At 39.6% G+C, this 22,240-nt stretch overlaps 1 protein-coding gene across 3 annotated transcripts in view; it reads left to right on the top strand.

Moving 5' to 3' along the window:
* The window catches only part of raver2 (ribonucleoprotein, PTB-binding 2), a 58,029-nt gene that overhangs the window by 20,741 nt on the left and 15,048 nt on the right, over nt 1-22,240 (top strand). For 2 of the 3 annotated variants that reach the window (XM_078789966.1, XM_058073797.2), the window contains exons 3-7: nt 5,404-5,711; nt 8,150-8,314; nt 12,399-12,590; nt 19,851-19,971; nt 22,131-22,213. In XM_078789966.1, the coding sequence (XP_078646092.1) occupies nt 5,404-5,711; nt 8,150-8,314; nt 12,399-12,590; nt 19,851-19,971; nt 22,131-22,213 (869 nt within the window). Of the gene's footprint in view, nt 1-5,049; nt 5,712-8,149; nt 8,315-12,398; nt 12,591-19,850; nt 19,972-22,130; nt 22,214-22,240 lie in introns of all 3 variants that reach the window. The other variant, XM_078789967.1, reaches the window with a different exon arrangement.

The following is a 22,240-nucleotide window of genomic DNA, read 5'->3' as shown; positions in this document are numbered from 1 at the left end:
ATTTTTGCAGCAGACTGTCGGATGTTTTGCTGGAGGATCTTGATTATTGTACAACTTGCTGAGAACTTTGGTTTGAAAGCTTCATTCTTCTTTCGCCAAACATAAGCAACATTTTTGCGCCCGAAGAGCTACATCTTCATTCCATCTGACCATAGAATTGACAACAAAATGCCTGGTCATCCTGGTCTCAGATGTTTTCCGTAGTCGGTGTCCATTCAGTTGACAATGGTGGCGGCCCGTACCAATTTTGACTTTGGGCATTCTTCTGGGTCTTTTCTGGTTCTTCGCTGTGTGGAATGCTTTAAACTTCCTTAACAATTCTCTGGACTGTGGCTGTATGGACCTGAAAACGCTTGGATATTACTTTCTAGCCCAAACCATACTTGTGTGTATCCACAATACGCAACATCAGGTTCTCACTCAGTTCTTTCTGCTTGACCATGGTGGAGAATCTGGCGATGAATAGGAACTGACGGTGACCACACCAATGCCCCTCAATTTATAGGGACAAGGAATTTTCTGGATAACATTGTAGGGTCCAACATGACACATTTTGGGAGTGGTAAAATACTTGAACAGGAGGACATAGGTATGAATACTTTTAAACAGGGGTGGACATTTTATCATACTGTAAATGTCATAATCCCCCATCAACCCAGATCAAATGTGCCTTGGATTGTTGCATAACAACTATGTCTCACTAAGTCGAACTGTAGAAAAGAATTGAACATTACTAAAATGTTCAAGGCGGTATGAATGCTTATGAGCACAACTTGTAAGTTGATATAAATCAGGGGTCTCAAACTCAATTTACCTGGGGGCCACTGGAGCTAGGGTTTGGGCAAGGCTTGGCCGCATCAGGTTTTCCAAAACCAAAAAAAAAAAACGCATTTATTAAAAACAGAAAAATATACAAACTTTTTCAGTGCTTTGGTTCTGATTTTCTACAAGAAAAGCTCTGATAAAACATTCCACTGTTCTTCTCCACTGATCTTAATTTTTATTTTTCTGCACAAAATAAGATGAAAAATTGATCAATCAATCAGTAATAAATATAATAATAATAATAATAAAACTGCAAATAATAAAAACTTAAGAAACCACATATAGTTGGTGGGTAGACAAATTATTTTTTTCAGATTAAAATGAACAAAGCATTATTAGAGCCCTGTAGACATGACAAAACACAACTATAGTCACATTTATACTCTTTTTATTTACAACATATTGCGCAACTGCAGGGTCTTGAGACACATGCTAACTCGCAAACTAGAGACCTAGCGACCTAAACGGTAGCCTTCAAGTTATTTCCTTTAAACTTAAATAGCCAAAAACTTACCACTTCCACACAGATAGGGAGGATAACTATTAACAGTTATTTAACCTTTAACATGAACATGAATCAAACGTAATAATTTTTTCTGGGTACATGATACCATACTGCATCCATATCAAACTTGCGCGGGCCGCACTAACATTAAACTTTCATATCAAGGCGGGGGCCTCGTGTTTGAGACCCCTGCTATAGATCTTGCATTTGGCATCCAAGTGGATCTTTCTCTGCTTCCATCTTGGTGATGTCAGCTGTTGGTGAACTTAATGATGATGATGGATGTGATGGGTGAGATACAAATATCAACAGTATGGATGTCTACATCCGCCCCCTTTGAATGTAGAAAGTTGGCAATTTGTTGCTCCTTTGAAGCGACATCCATTTCATCTGGTTCTTCTTTGTTCCTGACTGCCCTGGCAAACGATCTGGGTTCAATTCGAAGCTCCGTCAAGAACACATCGTTCATTCGTGCATCCTGATCCATCTCATCAATTGTGTTCTTCATTTGCTCAATTATTTTCTCTTTTGCTTCTTTATCTTCTTTAAGAGCGGCGCTCAAGGCAGCATTGTTATCCTGTAATAGCTTGATTTCATTGTGCTGTTCTCTCTTTTCCTCCCTTAGGTGTTTAATCTCAGAGGAACTCTGAGTTTCAACTGTCGTTGTGGTGTTTTAGCTTTCCAATCTGTTTTTTTCAGGCTTTTCAGATCATGGCGTAGTTGTGCTGCATACTGTTCAGTATATGACAAGACTTCCTGCTGTTGCTTTTTCATTTCCGCAATCAATAGATTCTTCAAGTTGTTAAACACTGAGAACTCCACTTGGGTCAACGGCTGATACAGCATAAATGGCGCCCCTTCTTGGGTGGCCCGTTGGCTGTTTGCGGATTTGTTGGTGGTACCATTCATTCCATTGGTGGCCTTTCAAGGGTATCTGGACCTGAAGTCTCTGCGCATGAATCAAATTTTTTTTTCTCTGTACTGTATTGAGTTTCGGTGATTAGTCGGTTAGCTGACCTTGCTAACAGCTGTTGGTGCTTTTAATTCATTTATTTCGACCAGTCTGTACCTCTTACCAATCGAAGTCGAAGATATCAGAAATATGCCAAAAATAGTTAACAATTCACATAGTAAAAGCCCAACTCTTGATATGAACGTCCTTTTCGGTCAACAGGAAGTGATAGTAGAAATTTCACGCAGGAATAAACATCCACGACATTTCACCATTCCCCCACACCGATGGAAAGAAAATGTTCATCCACACCATTACAGATTGACTAGCTGTCTGGAGTATTTTGTCCTGGCCTGAAAACGCAACCACTGCTGACTGGGGCATTATATTCGAACGCCTCAATCCTGGCACTGCGTGAACCGGGATTACATTTTTTGACTTGCAGGCCACATTGGGATAAGAAAATTTGGCCAAGGGCCCAGACTATATATTTGATACGTGCACACTATTTTACTTTATTGTATTTATTGTCATACAATGTACTATTTGTGCTTGCGTCCCTTTTTTCAGAAGCACTTTAACTCATTCAATCGTAGCCATTTTTCAAAAGCCCTCTTGATTCATTAGTCAAGGTACATAGAATATTCTTGTTCTGTATAGACAAGGTATATACAGTACCATTTACTTCCCAAACAGTGTGAAGGTGAAGTTGTGTATCACATGTTTGTTAACTTGTGTTTGCTGAATAATAAGTTAAATAAGCTTTTTAATGCACAAGACTAGACGCACACAAACTAATAAACACGTCTAAAAACCTCAGGTAGGGTTTAACAAGAAGATACTGATGTTTGGGTTGGTCACCTGTTCAGACACAGTCTCAAGTTCTTGTTTTTTAATGCACAAGATTAGACACCTGTAATCCAGAAAATGATATGTAAATGTCACAAAAAAGTGGGCTAATAAATTGACAATAAAAGTACAAATACTGCAGATTTCAGAAAATAACAGCTGGAATGATACGGCACTCTACAAGAAGCAATGAAATCTGTAAAGTTTAATAATTAAAAAAAAAATCCAAAAATTGTTAACTATAATGATGAAAATGGTAATATTAATGATGATTATAATGATGGTAATAATGATAAAGATTATAACAATAATGATAATAATGATAATGATAATAACAATAATAATATTATAATGATAATAATAACAGGGGAAAACAAGACAGTGGCATGAACATGATTATATCTTATAAAAAGGGGTAGGCATTTATAAGCTTTTGCTTCAGCCTACTCCTTTTGGGCTTGTGATCAGATATCTGAATACAGATGTAAATAATGGAGAGTTGTATTTAGATTGGTGTGGGCGATGCACTGTGGTGTTTCGTGTATTTGCCCAAATAAATATAATAATAATAAAAAAACTCTTACTACAGCCATTTATTTCTTAGTGCCATAACATATTTCTTGGCCAAGAAGACGTTTTTTCCCTATTACCTCAATACCTTAAGAGATTTTGAGATTTTTAATTAGCCTCGACAATGGGAAGCATGGATTCAGGAAAATTCCACCATTTACCACGACCAGTTTTCCTCCCCTGTGCCCTGACACACTCCGAAACATAATAGACCCATAATTATGGAGTATTTCTCTTTTTTTCTTCTCAACGTCTGTGTTTTTTTTTTTCATTTGCTACCCCCTCACTAATTGTAATCCCACAATTCACAAGGTTATTTTTAAGATATTTTGTAGTCTGACATCACCCCTATCACTGCTGGCGAAAGTATTGTGCAAGATTTTACACCAGCCCACGCTTCTCATGCTCCATTTCCACTTCAACCGAATGAGAGAGTGAAAACTTCAACCGTAGTATCTACATCTCCTCATAATGCCCAATGTGAGCTGGTACACTCTGTTAAAAGTAGATTAGACTTTAATTGGAAGAGTTAAATTTACTCCTAAGTGTGAGATGAGGCTCGGGGTAATTGATTTGGTTGAAGGCAGAATTAGGTAGACGGAGGTACGTAGAAATAGAGTGCGAGGAAATGGAGGCAATGAGAGAGACTTAAGGACAGACGGTAGATTGGAAATAAATGCTGTAGTCAGAGTGGACTGCAGTGAGGTGTCGAAAAAATACAATGGAAGCAATCAACACTATAAACCTTGCAATGGTACCTACACTTGGTGTTCCCAACATTTCCATTTCACTAATCTAATTCAGGCGGTCAAGGGGTTAGCGCGCAGACCTCACAGCTAGGAGACCAGGGTTCAATTCCACCCTCGGCCATCTCTGTGTGGAGTTTGCATGTTCTCCCCGTGCATGCGTGGGTTTTCTCCGGGTACTCCGGTTTCCTCCCACATTCCAAAAACATGCTAGGTTAATTAGCGACTCCACTATGAATGTGAGTGTGAATGGTTGTTTGTCTATATGTGCCCTGTGATTGGCTGGCGACCAGTCCAGGGTGTACCCCGCCTCTCGCTCGAAGACAGCTGGGATAGGCTCCAGCACATCCGCGACCCTGGTGAGGAAAAAGCGGTAGAAAATGAATGAATGAATGAATAATCTAATTCACTACTGAATCTGCACTATAAGAATCATGGAAGCTGTAGTTCTTTTAGCCATAAATTATACGCATCATTGTTTAAGCCGCAGGGTTCAAAGCGTGTAAAAAAAAATTAGTGGCTTATAGTCCGGATTTTACGGTAAGTGTGATTGTTTCTCTGATGTCATTTTAAAATTTGGTTAATGTATATGTGTGTCACAGTGTATTCCCCCTACATTGTGGCTCCCTTTTGGCTTTTTCGCTAATGTGTTGTCTTTCTCTCTGTGTAATTGTGTGTCTGTCTTTATGACTGTCTGTGAATTTTTTTTTTTTTCATATTTCTTCCACATTTGACCTGTCATTTATTTTATTTTCATGTGCATGTTCTTTGACTGTGGATTTCCCACACATTTCAAACTTCCTTCAAATGTCTGCTTTGAATGTATGTTTGTTTGTGTCATATTTGTCGCTCCCACATCATGTCTCTTTTTGTCTGTTGGTACTTTTCTCTGTGTTGGTTCTTGTCGTCTGTCTTTTTTTCCTTTGTGGCTGTCTCCATAATGTCCCCTCCTCCAGCCTTTGTGACTTTGCTGAACGGGGACCAGGCTCAGGATGCCATCCGCTCCCTCCACCACAGCACTGTCCGGGGACGCCTGATCAGTGTCACCCTGCAGCCAACAGACTCCCTGCTTTGCCTCACCAACCTGCCCCACACCTTCACTTCCCAGCAGTTTGAGGAGCTGGTACGTGCCTATGGGAACATCGAGCGCTCCTTTCTGGTGTATAGCGACCTGACTGGCCACTCCAAAGGCTATGGATTTGTTGAGTACATGAAGAAGGACTCTGCTTCGCGGGCCCGTTCTGAGTTGCTGGGACGACCACTGGTATGTTTGTGCAGTTGTATGATTTCTTTTCTGTTTTGATAACAATAATTGCTTCCCCGTAATGTTGTCATTATGAGACGTGATCAAGAGATCGTATGTCATGTGAAAAATTTTCTCTTTAAGAGTTTTGCTATTATGAATAGCCAAAATATTATGGTATTATTATGCTATTATGATAATATTATTGGATAATAATATTATCCAAGGCGACTGCAAATTGTCTATAGGTATGAATGTGAGTGTGAATGGTTGTTTGTCTATATGTGCCCTGTGATTGGCTGGCCACCAGTCCAGGGTGTACCCCGCCTCTCGCCTGGAGACAGCTGGGATAGGCTCCAGCACCCCCGCGACCCTTGGCAAAGAAAAGCGGTAGAAAATGAATGAATGAATGAATATTATCCAAGGCGACTGCAAATTGTCCATAGGTATGAATGTGAGTGTGAATGGTTGTTTGTCTATATGTGCCCTGTGATTGGCTGGCCACCAGTCCAGGGTGTACCCTGCCTCTCGCCCGGAGACAGCTGGGATAGGCTCCAGCACCTCCGCGACCCTCGTGAGGAAAAAGCGGTAGAAAATGAATGAATGAATGAATTGCTTCCTCGTAATGTTGTCATTATGAGACGTAATCAAGAGATCGTATGTCATGTGAAAAATTTTCTCTTTAAGAGTTTTGCTATTATGAATAGCCAAAATATTATGGTATTATTATGCGATTATGATAATATTATTGGATAATAATATTATCCAAGGCGACTGCAAATTGTCTATAGGTATGAATGTGAGTGTGAATGGTTGTTTGTCCCAGCTGTCTCCCCGCCTCTCGCCCGGAGACAGCTGGGATAGGCTCCAGCACCCCCCATGACCCTTGTGAGGAAAAGTAGTAGAAAATGAATGAATGAATATTATCCAATATTATTCATGATTAGAGAGATGAAGACTCTGAGTGGACTACACTCTTGACTGGTGGCCAGTCTTTCACAGGAAACATACGAAGAGCTCACAGTATTTCCACAAGGCGCTAAATCTATTTTACCGAAATAGTTGCTTATCCCCTAAAAGGTTAAGCCTCATAAGTTGGCAGTTTGTACAGCCGTCTAAATCCTGGTGTAATGAAAAGGACTGGGGAAAAACAAGGCAAAGAAGTCGGTTTCCTCACGAGATACTACAGTCCAGGGATTCTCAACTGGTGGGCCGTGACCCAAAAGTGGTCTACGAACCAATTTTCAGCAAGTCACTGGTTTTAAGCTTTCGCTTTTATTCTGAAGTTGAGAAGCACTGCCATGCAGGAGACACTCTTGAGTCGAAAACGATCTGCTGGGAGGAGATCCCAATGTGAGAAGTTCTCAAGGTGTCAGTAAAATTGAACGCCGGTCCTGCGAAAAAACCTCGAATAACTCAAAATGTCCCACATTGGATTCAGCTTTTCATATAGAGACAGACAACCAAGCACACTCGCATTCGCACCTGCTGTCAGACTATCAATCAATCCCACGCTGGCTGCAAGAAAGTCAGCCATGTATAACGCTACACTCGCAGTGACGTAATTAAAAATGTACTTTAGGGTTACTGAAACTGTCAGTATATGTATGGAAGTATGGAAGGGGGGGCGTTATTATTACATATTATATATTATTACATATTAAGAATTATTTCCGGCAGACACTGTGGGATGTGATCATTAATAAAATAACTGTATATAGTATGCATACTATATACATACTGTATAGTATTTTGTAGCCTTTGTCAGTGTTAACAGACTAATGACCCGCAAGTCATTAAAGTCTATAGTCTACCTCAGGTCCAAACTTCATTGGCTTTCTCATAAATGCACATTGCATATTACATAAATGACCACTTTAGTTAGATTGAATGGATTATTTGGCCCGGATGTGACCCGTGGGCCGCATATTGAGGACTCCTAGTATAGAAAAAGCATAGAACTATTTTTAAGGACTAATATATATCTATATATATATATATTTAATATAACATATAAGTGTAAAAATGCGTGGTTAGCACACAGGCTTCACAGCTAGGAGATCCGAGTTCAATTCCACCCTCGGCCATCTCTGCGTGGAGTTTGCATGTTCTCCCCGTGCATGCGTGGGTTTTCTCCGGGTACTCCGGTTTCCTCCCACATTCCAAAAACATGCTAGGTTAATTGGCGACTCCAAATTGTCCATATGTATGAATGTGAGTGTGAATGGTTGTTTGTCTATATGTGCCCTGTGATTGGCTGGCGACCTGTCCAGTAGACAGCTGGGATAGGCTCCAGCACCCCAGCGACCCTCGTGATGATAAGCGATAAAAAATGAATGAATGAATGTAAACAAAAAACAGAACGGAAAAATGTCTTATTTCCTCACCGTCTTCCTGGAGAAAGCGGAGGAAAAATGATGGATGGATGGAATGAATGTAAAAATGCTGTGATTTTTCAGGGGGATCGCTCATTGATGGTGCAATGGATGGATGTCAACCAACTGAGCCAGGAAGAGAACCTGCATTCCAAGTGCGTGTGTGTGGACCGTTTGCCTCTGGACCTCTGTGATTCTGAAGAAATGACCCAAATCTTCTCAGAAACCTACAAACCTGTATTCTGTCAGGTAAACCCAGTGTTAATTAGATATTTGCCTTGTCAGATTACAGCACCAAAATGAAATAATCTGTTCTATCCATCTGTAAAGTTTTGTTGAAATAGCATTACTCGGAAGAATAATCTTAACATGCGTGTTATGTATTGGTAGTGACGAATCTTAGACCCACTTCTTCTGTGCTACACACCTCCATGCTCCGTTACATCCACTCCACCCCCATATGCCCATTTTAACATCACTCACGGGGTACTATATGCCATCCATTGCCTTTACAGTTATAGCTCCACCCCTCTGGTTTCTCCCACATAGAAATCAATACACCCTCACCATCCTGGTCCCACGGTGCCGTGTGGGTGTTGAGCTCATGTTGTTTCACTGTTGCATAGCCAGTAGGCTTTGACCTATGCCTCGATGATTTTTTAATGTACACTGTTATGTGTTTATAACGGCACTTCAACATTTACTAATGCTCAAAGCTTTAGATATTCGGCACACTAATGAGTGCAAAAGTATCACGGACATGCAAGTAAAACATGCAAAATAGTAGCAGCAGAGTGCGCTGGAGCCTATCCCAGCTGACTTGTAAACACTTCAATGGTTTACATTTACTTTTAGTACATTTTTTGGCCCTTTATTGTTTGCAGTTTACTTCACTATGCCTCCTTGCTTATTAGTAGAACTCATCAGAGTGCACTTAACCTGCAGTCTTGACCTTGAGCGCTATCAATCTGTGCTACCCACAAACGGACCCTCCAGACAGCACTCAAGTTTGAGTCAGCCTGGAAAGGTGAAGAAGCATAAGGGGAAAAAAAAGAGCCGTATTAGAGGGAAGTATCACCGGATGGAGATAGTAAGTAAGGATGTGTAGAAAGGAGTGGGGCGAACCCAGCTGACATGGCAAATACAGGACATAATAATACCACTCAGTGTTAATGACAACCCCATTATGATCCATGGAATGACATGCATATCTCATATCACATATCTCATAAGCATCAACTTTACACTTACACACACACAATTGACTGGTGATCCTGCATGTCTTATTCCCAGCAGTCACTCTGTCAGCATTTAATATCAGGGGACCACAGCCCGAGGTCAAGAGCTGTCAGACACACTGTTAGCTAGTTCCTTCATAAGGATTGGTCGTGTGGGTGGAAACTAAATTGACCGGTAAGTTGAAGGATTCATTAGCCCCTTTCACAACAGTCCCTGCGTGACTGCTGACATTGCAATAGCTCGACTGTTGACCCCAAGTTGTAATATATCTTAAACAATGCTCAGTACACATGGTACTACTGTACAATCATGCAGTTCCGACATCGTTCCCTCACTCGAGTCGTCCCTCGCAATATCACTGTTCGATTATCGCTCCCTTGCTGCAAGTCTTTTTTTTTCATAAATTATTTACAAATGATGGCTGCCTTTTATTAGTCAAAACATATTGAAATACAAGTGACATGTAGTATTCTGGTCATTAGGTGGCAGTAACGACACAAAATTGATGAGACATTACATTATATTGGCTTAAAACTGTCTGGCATGATAGAGTGAAAAAAGCTCTTCTCCCATTTCGTGTGGAAGTGGTAAGTTTCTAGCTTCTTAAGTTTAGAAGAATTAAAATTGAGGCTTGCTAGCTTGCTAGCTGGCAGTCTTCTCAAGTCACTGCTGCATAAGAGTTGTTCAATGTGACGTATACAATGAATAATATGAGTGTAGTAATAGTAGTCTAATAATGTTAAAACACAAAATAATTAAAGGACAATTTATACGGAGAAAAATTGTATTTTTAGTTATTCTCCCAGTCCATGTGGAAGTGCTAAATTTCCCCACTTTGTTGGAAACACTGCCTTAAGTTTACAATAAGTACATTGGGGAAGCTAACTCATAGGCTCAGTATCTTGCTATGCCAGCATCAGCCATCACTTATGAGATCAGTGATCTCGTAGTCTGTGCAATGTAAACAAAGAATAATAGTCATGTAAAAGTTACTATAGGGGTGTTATTCCATGTCTACTGGGCTCTAATCATGTTAAAACCTATTTCTGGAAAAGCAGGTTTTCTGTGGTTCAGGGTAGGGTTAATTTATCGCGATAAAGGAGGGATGGCTGTACATAGTATTTGCTGTATTTTTGTCCGTAAAAGTGGACTTTACCAAACAATACATTTTTCATCTTCAATTACTACTATTATTTATTATGATTACATTTCAGATGCTATATTGATCTAATAATAGTATTTTTTATTTACCATATTTAACTGATATGTTTTTAATTTCTTCCTACATATTTATACATGCAAAACAGCAAGGTTTTGTAAAGACCACCACAGTTCTGTATAAAGAGACCCCTTAAATACAAAAAGGTCACAGACAAAGAGCAGTTATCCATTACTAGTTTCTTTGGCGTCATTGGACATATATGATGATTGAATATTTCATAAAATGCGAGTGTAGATGCAGAAAGCTCTCAGCGCACTCAGTTTTTGCATCATTACTCACCCGAGCGCATAGAGTTGATAGCCCGCATACAATTTGCACACAAACCTTGTTGAATAATGTTGATGCAATAAGTTTTACATTTTACCCACTATCTCTCAGGTCATTTTTATTCTCTGCATACAAGAATAATGATAAGCAAGTTTTCATTTGTTTTCTTTGCCATTCACTCCTCTATCCAGCTTTTCCCTATCTTGCCGGTCCCTTTTCACTTCTTCTTTACATCCATCCAAATATCCCTGATGTAGTAGAGTGGTTCAGATCATTTCCATGCAGTTTATTTAATGTATGCTGATGATAATGGCCTATCGACCCACTCCTCGACACACATATCCATTTTCCTCTCTCATTCCCTTCATACATCCTCTGTTCCGACTGGAGGCACCAAACGAGTGGAAGCAAGGAGGGGGGGGGGGGGTTGATTGAGAACTGGTGGTAACAATCATGAGTTTTTATGCTCTGTACATTGGCCTCCAACTGCTTTTTATTCAAACTCATAAACTCTGAAATATGCCGTTTACATTGTTTGTTATAAGAAGCTAAAATCAAGTGCAGGTAGTTCTCAGTTTCGTGGCTGCATATCCGCTACCGGAAATGAATTAAAAACCTAATATTCGCTGTAGAAGTAGTTATAGTGCAGTGCATCGCGGAACACCGCGCTATGTGCTCAATATTTCCTCAAATGGATGACTCTTGCTACTCTTGCTGTTATGGTATGGACAGACTATACCGTATTATGGACAACGAACACAGGAAGTATTTTATTGATAGCATTTTGAATGCACAGCGATAGGCCCTGGGCCTCCTGAGGCCCATTCTTATGCGATTCATACATAACCATCACCTCATGTTGCAGCATGATAATGCACAGCCCCATGTTTCCCAACTTCTAAAAACATATCACTCTTTGAGCATGTTCTGGATGGGCATGTTCAATATTTGAGGAAAACAATGAACACACTAGACATAACCATAATTTTGGAATGGCCTTTTATTTAATTTAGTTATTTGCTGAGTGTATATTGAAAAGCCTGAACTCTTTAAAATGCGTTGTGCTAGTAAAAATATGATTTGCTTGCTTAATTTGCCCTGTAGGATAATTTCCCTGAAGATACAATCATTTTGTGTTCCTGTTATAATACTTCAGTGTCTCCCATCTGGCAACGCTAATAAGCTATCCAGATGTGTTTTTGAAAAGGCCACCGACAGCGGGATTTGTTTTAAACATGAACATTTCACTCTTTTGCTGTTATCATTTGCTAATAATTTCCATTAGTAGCCATTAGCTTTCCTGCATAATTTAGCTACATACTGGAAAACTGAGCTGCTGTTAACCAGGAAACTGTTCTTCAGAGACCTATTCAGTGACCAACAACCGCATTAAAACCATGTCCGTGCTGAATAATGAAGACAGGAGGTCATATAGGATATAAATGTTAAGAGTTGTATCTCTTAAATCATATAAGATACAGCGTCACTGTGTCACATGCTGTATATGAACCATAGGTGAAATATATATAATCTTTTCTTGCAATAAAAGCTTGAAGATTCTTTATAAGGTGTGCTAAAGTAATTATATCTGTGCCTATTTTCCAGCTTGCTCAGGATGAGGGCAGCCCGGTGCGAGGCTTTGGTGTGGTGGAGTACGAGAGTGCAGAGCAAGCAGAGTCGGTGATGATCGAGATGGACAGAAAACTGGTGGGAGGACAGGAGGTCCGTCTTTCACTCTGTACCCCTGGCACCTCAGGGAGAAGCACCCTGGCCGCACTTATCGCCGCGCAGGGTATGGTGAGTAAAACATTTTTTTGGAAAGGCCATTGTTATGGAAAACAAAAGCAGGATTTGACTTCCCATTTGAACATCAATCCCTGAACAGACAAATGTGTTCAACCAATTGTGGTGACTATAGAAATGTTGTTATCATGAATGGTCATCTTACATTCTGTCTTACATGTAAAACTGTACCAAACAAATCTTTCAGAACAATTCAAGTAGATCATTTATTCTCACTCTCCCTATTTCTCAAAATGTGTTTTGGACCCAATTCCCTATCATATCGATCAATTCCAGGTATAATTATGTTCCTTTCTTTCTCCAGTAAGGCCTGAAACGGTCTACTTGGATGTGTCATGGAAAATATTCAATTTCTAAATAAGGAATCTGAATGAAGTGAATCCAAATTCACTTATCAGGGTCTGATAAACCTATTATTAGAGCCCTCCAGACAGGACGTAACACCCCTACAGTGACTCTTACACTCTTAGATAGTAGACACAGTAAGAGAAAAAAGACATTTTACACATAAAGAAGAGATAACATATATTAATGCATTCCTGGACAGCGTACTTCCTGCAGTGGCTACCAGTGTACAATACTACATATTACATCTTTGAATGTGTCTTCTTTATGCTTGAAAATGCTTAATTTAGGCCAGCAATATGTACATTTTGCTTAAAGGAAAATGCACGATATTGGTAACTTAATGGTATTTTCAAAACCATACACACGCTGAAAATTTCAGTGGATAAGGAATCCGAATTAAGTGAATCCGAATTCACTTATCAGGGTCTGATAAACCTATTATGAATCTCCTAAATATGTTTTTTTTAACATTATTAGAGCCCTCCAGACAGGAGGTAACACCCCTACAGTCACTCTTACACTTTTAGATAGTAGACACAGTAAGAGAAAAAAGACATTTTACACATAAAGAAGAGATAACATATATTAATGCATTCCTGGACAGCGTACTTCCTGCAGTGGCTACCAGTGTACAATACTACATATTACATCTTTGAATGTGTCTTCTTTATGCTTGAAAATGCTTAATTTAGGCCAGCAATATGTACATTTTGCTTAAAGGAAAATGCACGATATTGGTAACTTAATGGTATTTTCAAAACGATACACACGCTGAAAATTTCAGTGGATAAGGAATCCGAATGAAGTGAATCCGAATTCACTTATCAGGGTCTGATAAACCTATTATGAATCTCCTAAATATGTTTTTTTAACATTATTAGAGCCCTCCAAACAGGAGGTAACACCCCTACAGTCACTCTTACACTCTTAGATAGTAGACACAGTAAGAGAAAAAAGAAATTTTACACATAAAGAAGAGATAACATACGTATATTAATGCATTCCTGGACAGCGTACTTCCTGCAGTGGCTACCAGTGTACAATACTACATATTACATCTTTGAATGTGTCTTCTTTATGCTTGAAAATGCTTAATTTAGGCCAGCAATATGTACATTTTGCTTAAAGGAAAATGCACGTTATTAGTAACTTAATGGTATTTTCAAAACGATACACACGCTGAAAATTTCAGTGGATAAGGAATCCGAATGAAGTGAATCCGAATTCACTTATCAGGGTCTGATAAACCTATTATGAATCTCCTAAATATGTTTTTTTTAACATTATTAGAGCCCTCCAAACAGGAGGTAACACCCCTACAGTCACTCTTACACTCTTAGATAGTAGACACAGTAAGAGAAAAAAGACATTTTGCACATAAAGAAGAGATAACATATATTAATGCATTCCTGGACAGCGTACTTCCTGCAGTGGCTACCAGTGTACAATACTACATATTACATCTTTGAATGTGTCTTCTTTATGCTTGAAAATGCTTAACTTAGGCCAGCAATATGTACATTTTGCTTAAAGGAAAATGCACGATATTAGTAACTTAATGGTATTTTCAAAACCATACACCCGCTGAAAATTTCAGTGGATAAGAAAGTCCTATAGCTGTGGTGTCCCCTACAACACAGCTTCATGACAGTGAAGCCCTGACGTGATAATTAGAGGTCTATAGTCTTGAGTAGGCTCCCCAACTGTCTCCTGCCGCCTAAAATAAACCTCTATTCACAGCATGGCCAAATACTTAAATACACACTAGAAGATGAGCCCACATATACACAAAAAATAGTAACAACAAATACCATAGACCATTCAAAACACCCCAGTTCACATGCACATGGTTACAGGTTTGCCTGAGATATCCAAGCACTGGCAAACAGACCAGCTCCTAAGAAGCCCTGCATATCCCAAGTGACCCGAAGAACAGTCTGTGATATGCACCGCTATCACCAACTCAATGCCCAACATAATGTGTTCACCTGTCAGGGTAGAGAAATCTTCTGGCACAGTGGAGCATCTGCCCTCGAGATCGCTTCCTAAAACAACAACCCGAGGCAGCTCATTAACCTCCTTCGCCAAGTGAAAGCGAGCACGCACCAGCACAGTCACTTCGTTAAGGACAGTGCTGCATCAGTCGATGGAGGGAGAACTTTATGGAGCAAGTCAACCATTTCCCACTACTGAAGATAGATAGATACTTTATTTATCTCCAAGAGAAACACCATACACACTATAGACCAGTGATTTTCAACCACTGGTTTTCAACCACTAGTGTACCCTGAGAAACCGTCAGGTGTGCCTTGAGGAATTATCCAATATCACTTTTTATAGTTAACATTGATTAATCATCATTTGCAAATATTATGTCAATAGTATACATGGACCCAAATATTCTAATTCACTTTGGTTTATTTGCTCAAACGGAAAGAATTGAACAGGGATGGAATATTCCTTTAACCGATCCGATTGAGGTATCTTGTACCCGCTCAAACGGAAAGTTGTCAGACTGCGTTCTTCTTCATGGTGTTTTTCTTCTTCTGTTGTTTATTGGCGGTTGGCAAGCAGCTTTCGTATGCATTAGCGCCATCTGTGGAACAGAATCTAAACCCTTCTATACTTTATTCACAAGTGCAGTTTTATTAAAAAAGAAAATATATATCTATATAAAACATGTCCTGAGTTTAATTATAAAATATTAGCAAGATTGAAATTGATCTTTTCCTGTTTAAATTGATCCCGTTCTTTCAGATATGACGTAACACGCAGATCCAGACGTTCTTCAGTTTTAAAAATGGAGGCGAGCAATCGGCACTGGACTAAGCAAAGTTTGTTTTTGATTCAAACTAAATTTCAAGACTGGACAGATGAAAAACTGCCAATACGGAGTTATTCTGACAAGTGAAAGAAAAACCGGAAAAGCCGGTATCACGTGATGTTGATGTTTACGTTTTACTGGGCATGCCCCATTGACTATTCTGTTTGATTTTCTCGGCGCATGTAGACAAAAGATTGGAATATTCCTATCTATGGATACCATAGTTTCCCGAAAGGTTATTCGAAAAGAGAAAAACCCGTCATGTAAAAACGTGGCTACTGTGGAGTGTCTGTGGTGTAAAGACTAGCATAGCAATGTAATATTGGTCCGTGTGGCAACACCTACCTTGTTCCTCCCATAGACTTATTGATGCACGTGTGAGGTCATGGTGACATTTTGTAACATTTTTGGTTAGTGGTGTGCCACAAGATTTTTCCAATGTAAAAAAACGTGCCGTGGCTCAAAAAAGGTTGAAAATCACTGCTATAGACAACAGTGCAGCAACAGTGCAACCCCCAGGCTGCAGCTCAGCGGAAGTCAAAGAGGCCTGAAGAACCTGCTACCTGGTTATGCTGCTCCATATATGCCTTGTTTGTGCTGTGCTGTGCTATGCTCCACTGCACCGGGGATTCTTTGCACAGCCCGCACCTGAGGTCCCGTTCATGTGGTAGACCCCCGCTTCTACTGTGCTGCCATGATTACTGCCACTGTCCAGCCTTTTTACAGTTTTCCCCAGGTCAGCCCTTTTTGGCCTTTCAATTTGTTAGTGGGGCGGCACGGTTGTCTAGTGGTTAGCGCGCAGACCTCACAGCTAGGAGACCAGGGTTCAATTCCACCCTCGGCCATCTCTGTGTGGAGTTTGCATGTTCTCCCCGTGCATGCGTGGGTTTTCTCCGGGTACTCCGGTTTCCTCCCACATTCCAAAAACATGCTAGGTTAATTAGCGACTCCAAATTGTCCATAGGTATGAATGTGAGTGTGAATGGTTGTTTGTCTATATGTGTTCTGTGATTGGCTGGCGACCAGTCCAGGGTGTACCCCGCCTCTCGCCCAAAAGACAGCTGGGATAGGCTCCAGCACCCCCACAACCCTCATGAGAATAAGCGGTAGAAAATGAATGAATGAATTTGTGTTTTTTGCCATTAGCTTGTCTTTCTATGCTGATAGGGGGACCAGGGTTCAAATCCCAGGCAGGACAAATGGTAACATCTTGGTGGGTTCTTTGGCAAGACCCTGTACGCTACACGCTGATACCTCAGATAAGTGATGGCCAGATGCACCTGGATCAACATGGTCTGTGTCAGGACACAAAGCAACTGTACTATGTGCATGATGTACTTTGACCATGATGTACAAACAAAACAAAATATGGTGAACGTGCATCCACATTTGAGGTCACACTTCAGCTTTTGCAAAGAAAAAAAGATGTTCTTAATAATTTGCTGGCTAAGCGCCTCTTACAGTCTCCCTGCAGCAGCACTGTCAAAGCGAGCGCTTTTACCAGGATGAAATTAGTCCGAAATATTCCACTCTGGCAATGACGACCAAACATAATTTTTTTTAAACTCCCAGAACAGATGAAGGGATTATGCGATCAGCACTCATGGGTACCATGGATTGAGAGTTGTGACATCAGTCAGGTACCCTAAGGCTGCTTCAGGTTTATTTTAGTGAATGTGTGCAAAGACAAAACAAACATCTGACATCCAGAAAAAGATCAACATCCACTCTCAGCTAGAGCTTTCCTCTGAGGCGATTCTCTTATTCCTTCACTTAAGCAATGTGATTGTGAACGCCAAGCACCAGATGGCTTCCTCCGCCTCCTTACGCAGTGCCTCTCGCCTTTCCCTTCTTTGCAGCTTCTTTACGTCCCTAGTCTGTGAAAGTGTGTGTGTGTGTGTGTGTGTGTGTGTGTGTGGGCAGGCATGTGTCTGGATTTTATGCCAGTAGCCAAGCAGGCTGATGCATGCTGACATTTTCTCAGAAAGAAAGAACTGAAATGAGAAAAATCTTGTTGCTGTGTCCCTTGAATGATACTCTCGCTCAGTCTTTCGTTGTCATTCACATACACTGCACACACATGCAGATACACGCTAGATAGATAGCACACTTTGTGTGCTTGTGACTCCCTTCCACTCATTGTGACAGGCCAGAGTCAAACCCATTTCATCCCTGTTAGTGATGCTCTCTCTTTGGGACGTGACAGAGTGACGTGACAAGGTTGACTTGAGCCAAAGTCACTTGAGCCATGGCTCCAAGACAGACTAGAAAGAAGTATAATTCTCGTTGGAATCTCAGTACACACTGAAGATCTGCCCGGGGAAGTCATGACTTAATAGGATTTCATTAATGCCTGATTAAATTTCATTAAAGCCAATACTCAATAAAGCAAAATTTGTCCGCGACCAAAAATCACTTGCTTTACTGCTCTCTGGTATTACTTGATATGGCGTAATAACTAAAAGATAAAATTATGCATAAAAAGCAAAAATTATGAATAAAGCAAACAATAATAACCTAATATCCTAATAACACCCTTCAATCAGGATGTACTGTACAGTATACAGTGGAACATAGACTATATATTTTACACGTAACAGTCCACCTGGTATTATTGTATCTGTAAAATTGTCATGCAATCTGCTATTATTATTTATTATTTTATATTTATATTTAAATATTTTAAAAATAATAAAATATTATAATAATTACAATAAAATTAAAATAATAATTATTATATTATTATTATGTAAAATATGTAAATATAACTAATATTATATATAATTAATATAATAATTAGCATTAATATAATAATTATAATAATCATAGTAGTTCTAATAATAATTATAATAATCTAATAATAATAATTATTATTATTATTATGTGCTTGTGTCCCTTTTTTCAGGAGCACTTTGTAAACAACAGACCATGTCAAAAAACGAAATTGATAAAACCATCAAAAGGTTGGCTCAGGCCATGATGCCAGGTTGTATGTTGAGTTTAAATGAAATACTTTGGAAAGATTGGGCGGGCCGAATTCAAACACTTGGCGGGCCGGATGTGGCCCCCGGGCCGTAGTTTGCCCACCCCTGGACCAGACAGTTAAATACAATAAACATCATTAAAATAGACCCACGGAAATAAAGCACACTAATGTAAAGACAATAAAAATCAGTGGTTCCGGTGTCAGGCTGGTGGTTTCTAGATTCCCTGATTGATTAAAGAGAACTAAATCCAAGCAAAAAAAAAAACAGTACGTGAGCATAGTACAGAGTGCTCGATGTGAAAGCACCATTTGGGCTGATGATAACAAATAAGAACAGTGACATCTGACACTTCTTTTAAGTCGGAGTTAGTACAATTGCAAAGCGTGACAGCTACATTAAAACATTTTTCGCACCCTCGTGAGATGCTATTGCAAACACCTGATCTCATAATTGGCAGTAATAAAAAAAACAGGCCAGCACAGCCCTACTGAAAGAGACTGGAGTTGGGTTCGGGGCAAGAGATGCTAATACGCCAGTCGGCAACTGTTTATGCTGCAGGTGTTTATATTAAGACCTGGAGTGGTTTTTCAACAAAGGACTCAACCAAGATAGTCTCTAAAAGTAGACGTTTATGAGTGTACAGCCAATTCACAGTGACGTGTCTTCTACAGTGTTGTGTGCTCTACAGTTTTCTAGCCTTGTTCAAAAAGAGTAAAAATATGAAGCAATATGGTCAACTGCTGGTTTATATTTAGTCCTTTTCAGCATCAAAACTATGATTTTAGGTGATTATTATGATTCAATGCATATCACACGTTTTCTTTTTACCTCCTTGTTTCTCCTGTCTCCACCTCCAGCTATCTGTCTCGTGTTATACAGTATGCCTTTTTTTCCTCTTGATGTTCCCAAAATCATCTCCTCACCGCTGACATGGCAGACACATCCTGATGATGTAAATGAGAGTAATCATTACAACAACCACCAGGGGCCCCCGAATGATAACATCAAACAAGCAGCATCATTTGACCCGCGCGCACGTCTCTTCATCTTCATGTACCTCTGTGTTTATGTGTTGATTTGATTGTTTTCCTGCAGATTCTAAGTAACAGGAAGGGGCTGCTACCAGAGCCGAACCTAGCTCAGCTGTTGACCAGTATGACAAATCCTGCCGCTTTGCAAATCCTCATGAGACCTTATCACACTGGGAAAAGAGGAGGTGAGAGCATGAAGTCAAGTGCTCATCAGGGTTCATCCCAATACCGTGACCCACTGTGGTAAATTCATATTGACAGCCGTAAAAGACCACTGAGTGAAGTGAAGATGGATGATGTTGGCTATTGGCTGGTATTTCAGCAGAATAGTTAGCACAAAACACAACTCATATGAGGAGCATAAAATATACATACATTTATCATTGTAACTTAAATGAGCTTAAATGAACACATATGATTATGGACATAGATTTTTACACAGTGCTATACATTGTTGAACAAAACCAGTAGTCCCAAACTGTGGCTCGGGGGCCATTTTGTGGCACACGGCTCTTTTTTTAGTGCCCCGTGGCACATTTAACAAGAAAACACAAAAATACAACAACAAAATTGAAAGGTCAGCAGTAATTTTACAAGAACAAAGTTGAAATATGAAGAAAATAAGTAGTAATTTGCATTTTACTAGTATACAGTTGAATTATAAAAAAACAACAACAAATAAAGTTTTTATAAAAATAAATTTTTTTGCAAAAAAAAAAGTTATAAAGTCAAGTAAAGTCAATAAAGTCAAGTTGTTATGGGTATAAAGTCAAAATTACAAGAAGAAAATTTCCTTGAAAAAAGTTGCAATTTTTGGATTATTTTAAAAAACTACAGAAATGGAAAAAAAGCTATAATTTTACAAGAAAAAAGTCAAAATATCAACTAATTCGCTACCAAATATGTATTTATACTGTGTGTCTTTTGCTTTTTTTTTTGCACTAGAGGTAAAAAAGAGGTGATGACGGAACTACACAATAGAAGAGATCATGTTTAGTACGTAAAAACAACCGCAAGGTGCATTTGACAAGAGCTCGGCATGCATGTGTCTCATGTAATAACACGTTCCGCAGCAAACAGGAAGTGAAAACGCATGTAGGTTTTTACGGTGCAGGAGTTGAAGGGAAATGTAACACATGCACATGTGCACACGTGCACGTGCAAACTAGACAGATCTTTGAAAAAATGCATAATAGTGTTCAGTTACCCAAGTAATAAGCAGCCCTGGTTAGTCTGTTTGGATCAAATGTTGGCGCTTTAGGAGCGAACGCTTTCTCAGCGGCCTACTTTTGACAAATGACATGAGAACATAGGGCCAATAAAATATTCATTGATAAAATGAAGGAATGCCCTCAGCCATCTGCCTCCCTGTAACGTTGTCCAGCACAAGTCAGAAATCATGTTGTGAGAACGAGAGTTAAAATATGTACAAAGTTGCCATGATACAATACAATGATATTTGAAAAAGTACTACACTACAGAAAGTTGATCTTACCCTCAGACAAACAATGAACAGTTTTTCCCGAATCTCGGTGGACTATGAATGGCAATTAAAACCTGCTGAGAATCAAACTAGCGGACCTTTAAGAGTTTCTTTGTCAAACAATTGCTTTTCTACACTAATTAAACTCTTCGAAAGTCTCACAAGGATTTGATCATGTTGTGCATCACAGCATTGTTGAAAGCAATTCCCATATTGTTGCGGAAATGACAGGTTGTAACTTCAAAGCAAGAAGAATCTTCTACAATTCATGACGGAGGGAGTTCTGTTCTGAAATCGTTTGCTTCAAGGAACTAGCAAGATAATCAAAGGCCGAGAGAAGGATCTGCTCGCCCTATGGAGGCCTTCGTTATTTGATTAATAGTTAATCAGGTATTAACATGAAATTGCGTGACATTAGCGGGACAAATGAGAACAGGAAGATGAGATGATGAGTGGTGGGGGAGCTCTCTTTGAGGAAGAGCACGCACAATTAAGGTCTAAAATTAGGACTTGATTAAATGTTAAACTTTCTCTACCTATTCTGGAGGAAGATAGCATTAGCTTTGAAGCTCCTCACATGTGGTTCACACATTCATACAGGGCTGGAGGACTTTGTTTATTGTCGAAATAAAGTGAGAAATTGTGTTGTCAATCATTATAAGGTACAAGACCCGTACCAAACAACCTTACCAAGATAATAATGCTGACATTTGATTGATGCTGTCTGCGAGGTATTAAAAATATTCTTATTATTATTGTAGTCCATGTAGCCCATTGTTAAAATAAATATAAGATATGCCTTTATTTGTCAGTTAGTGGGGAAATTTGCATGTAAATGAATACAACGCATTTGATTTTCAGGGAAGTACGGCCGTCACGCCCATCTGCCATTCCTGAGACCTCCACTGACCACGGCTCTTCTTACGCTTGGAAAAGCGCATCAGGTGGCAACCACATCAACCTCTGCTTGT

The sequence above is a fragment of the Doryrhamphus excisus genome, linkage group LG4 (assembly GCF_037039965.1).
Source record: "Doryrhamphus excisus strain RoL-2023G ecotype Guam linkage group LG4, RoL_Dexc_Guam_v1.1, whole genome shotgun sequence".
In the NCBI taxonomy this organism is placed as follows: Eukaryota; Metazoa; Chordata; class Actinopteri; order Syngnathiformes; family Syngnathidae; genus Doryrhamphus; species Doryrhamphus excisus.
This window is presented reverse-complemented; position numbering and strand designations above follow the sequence as displayed.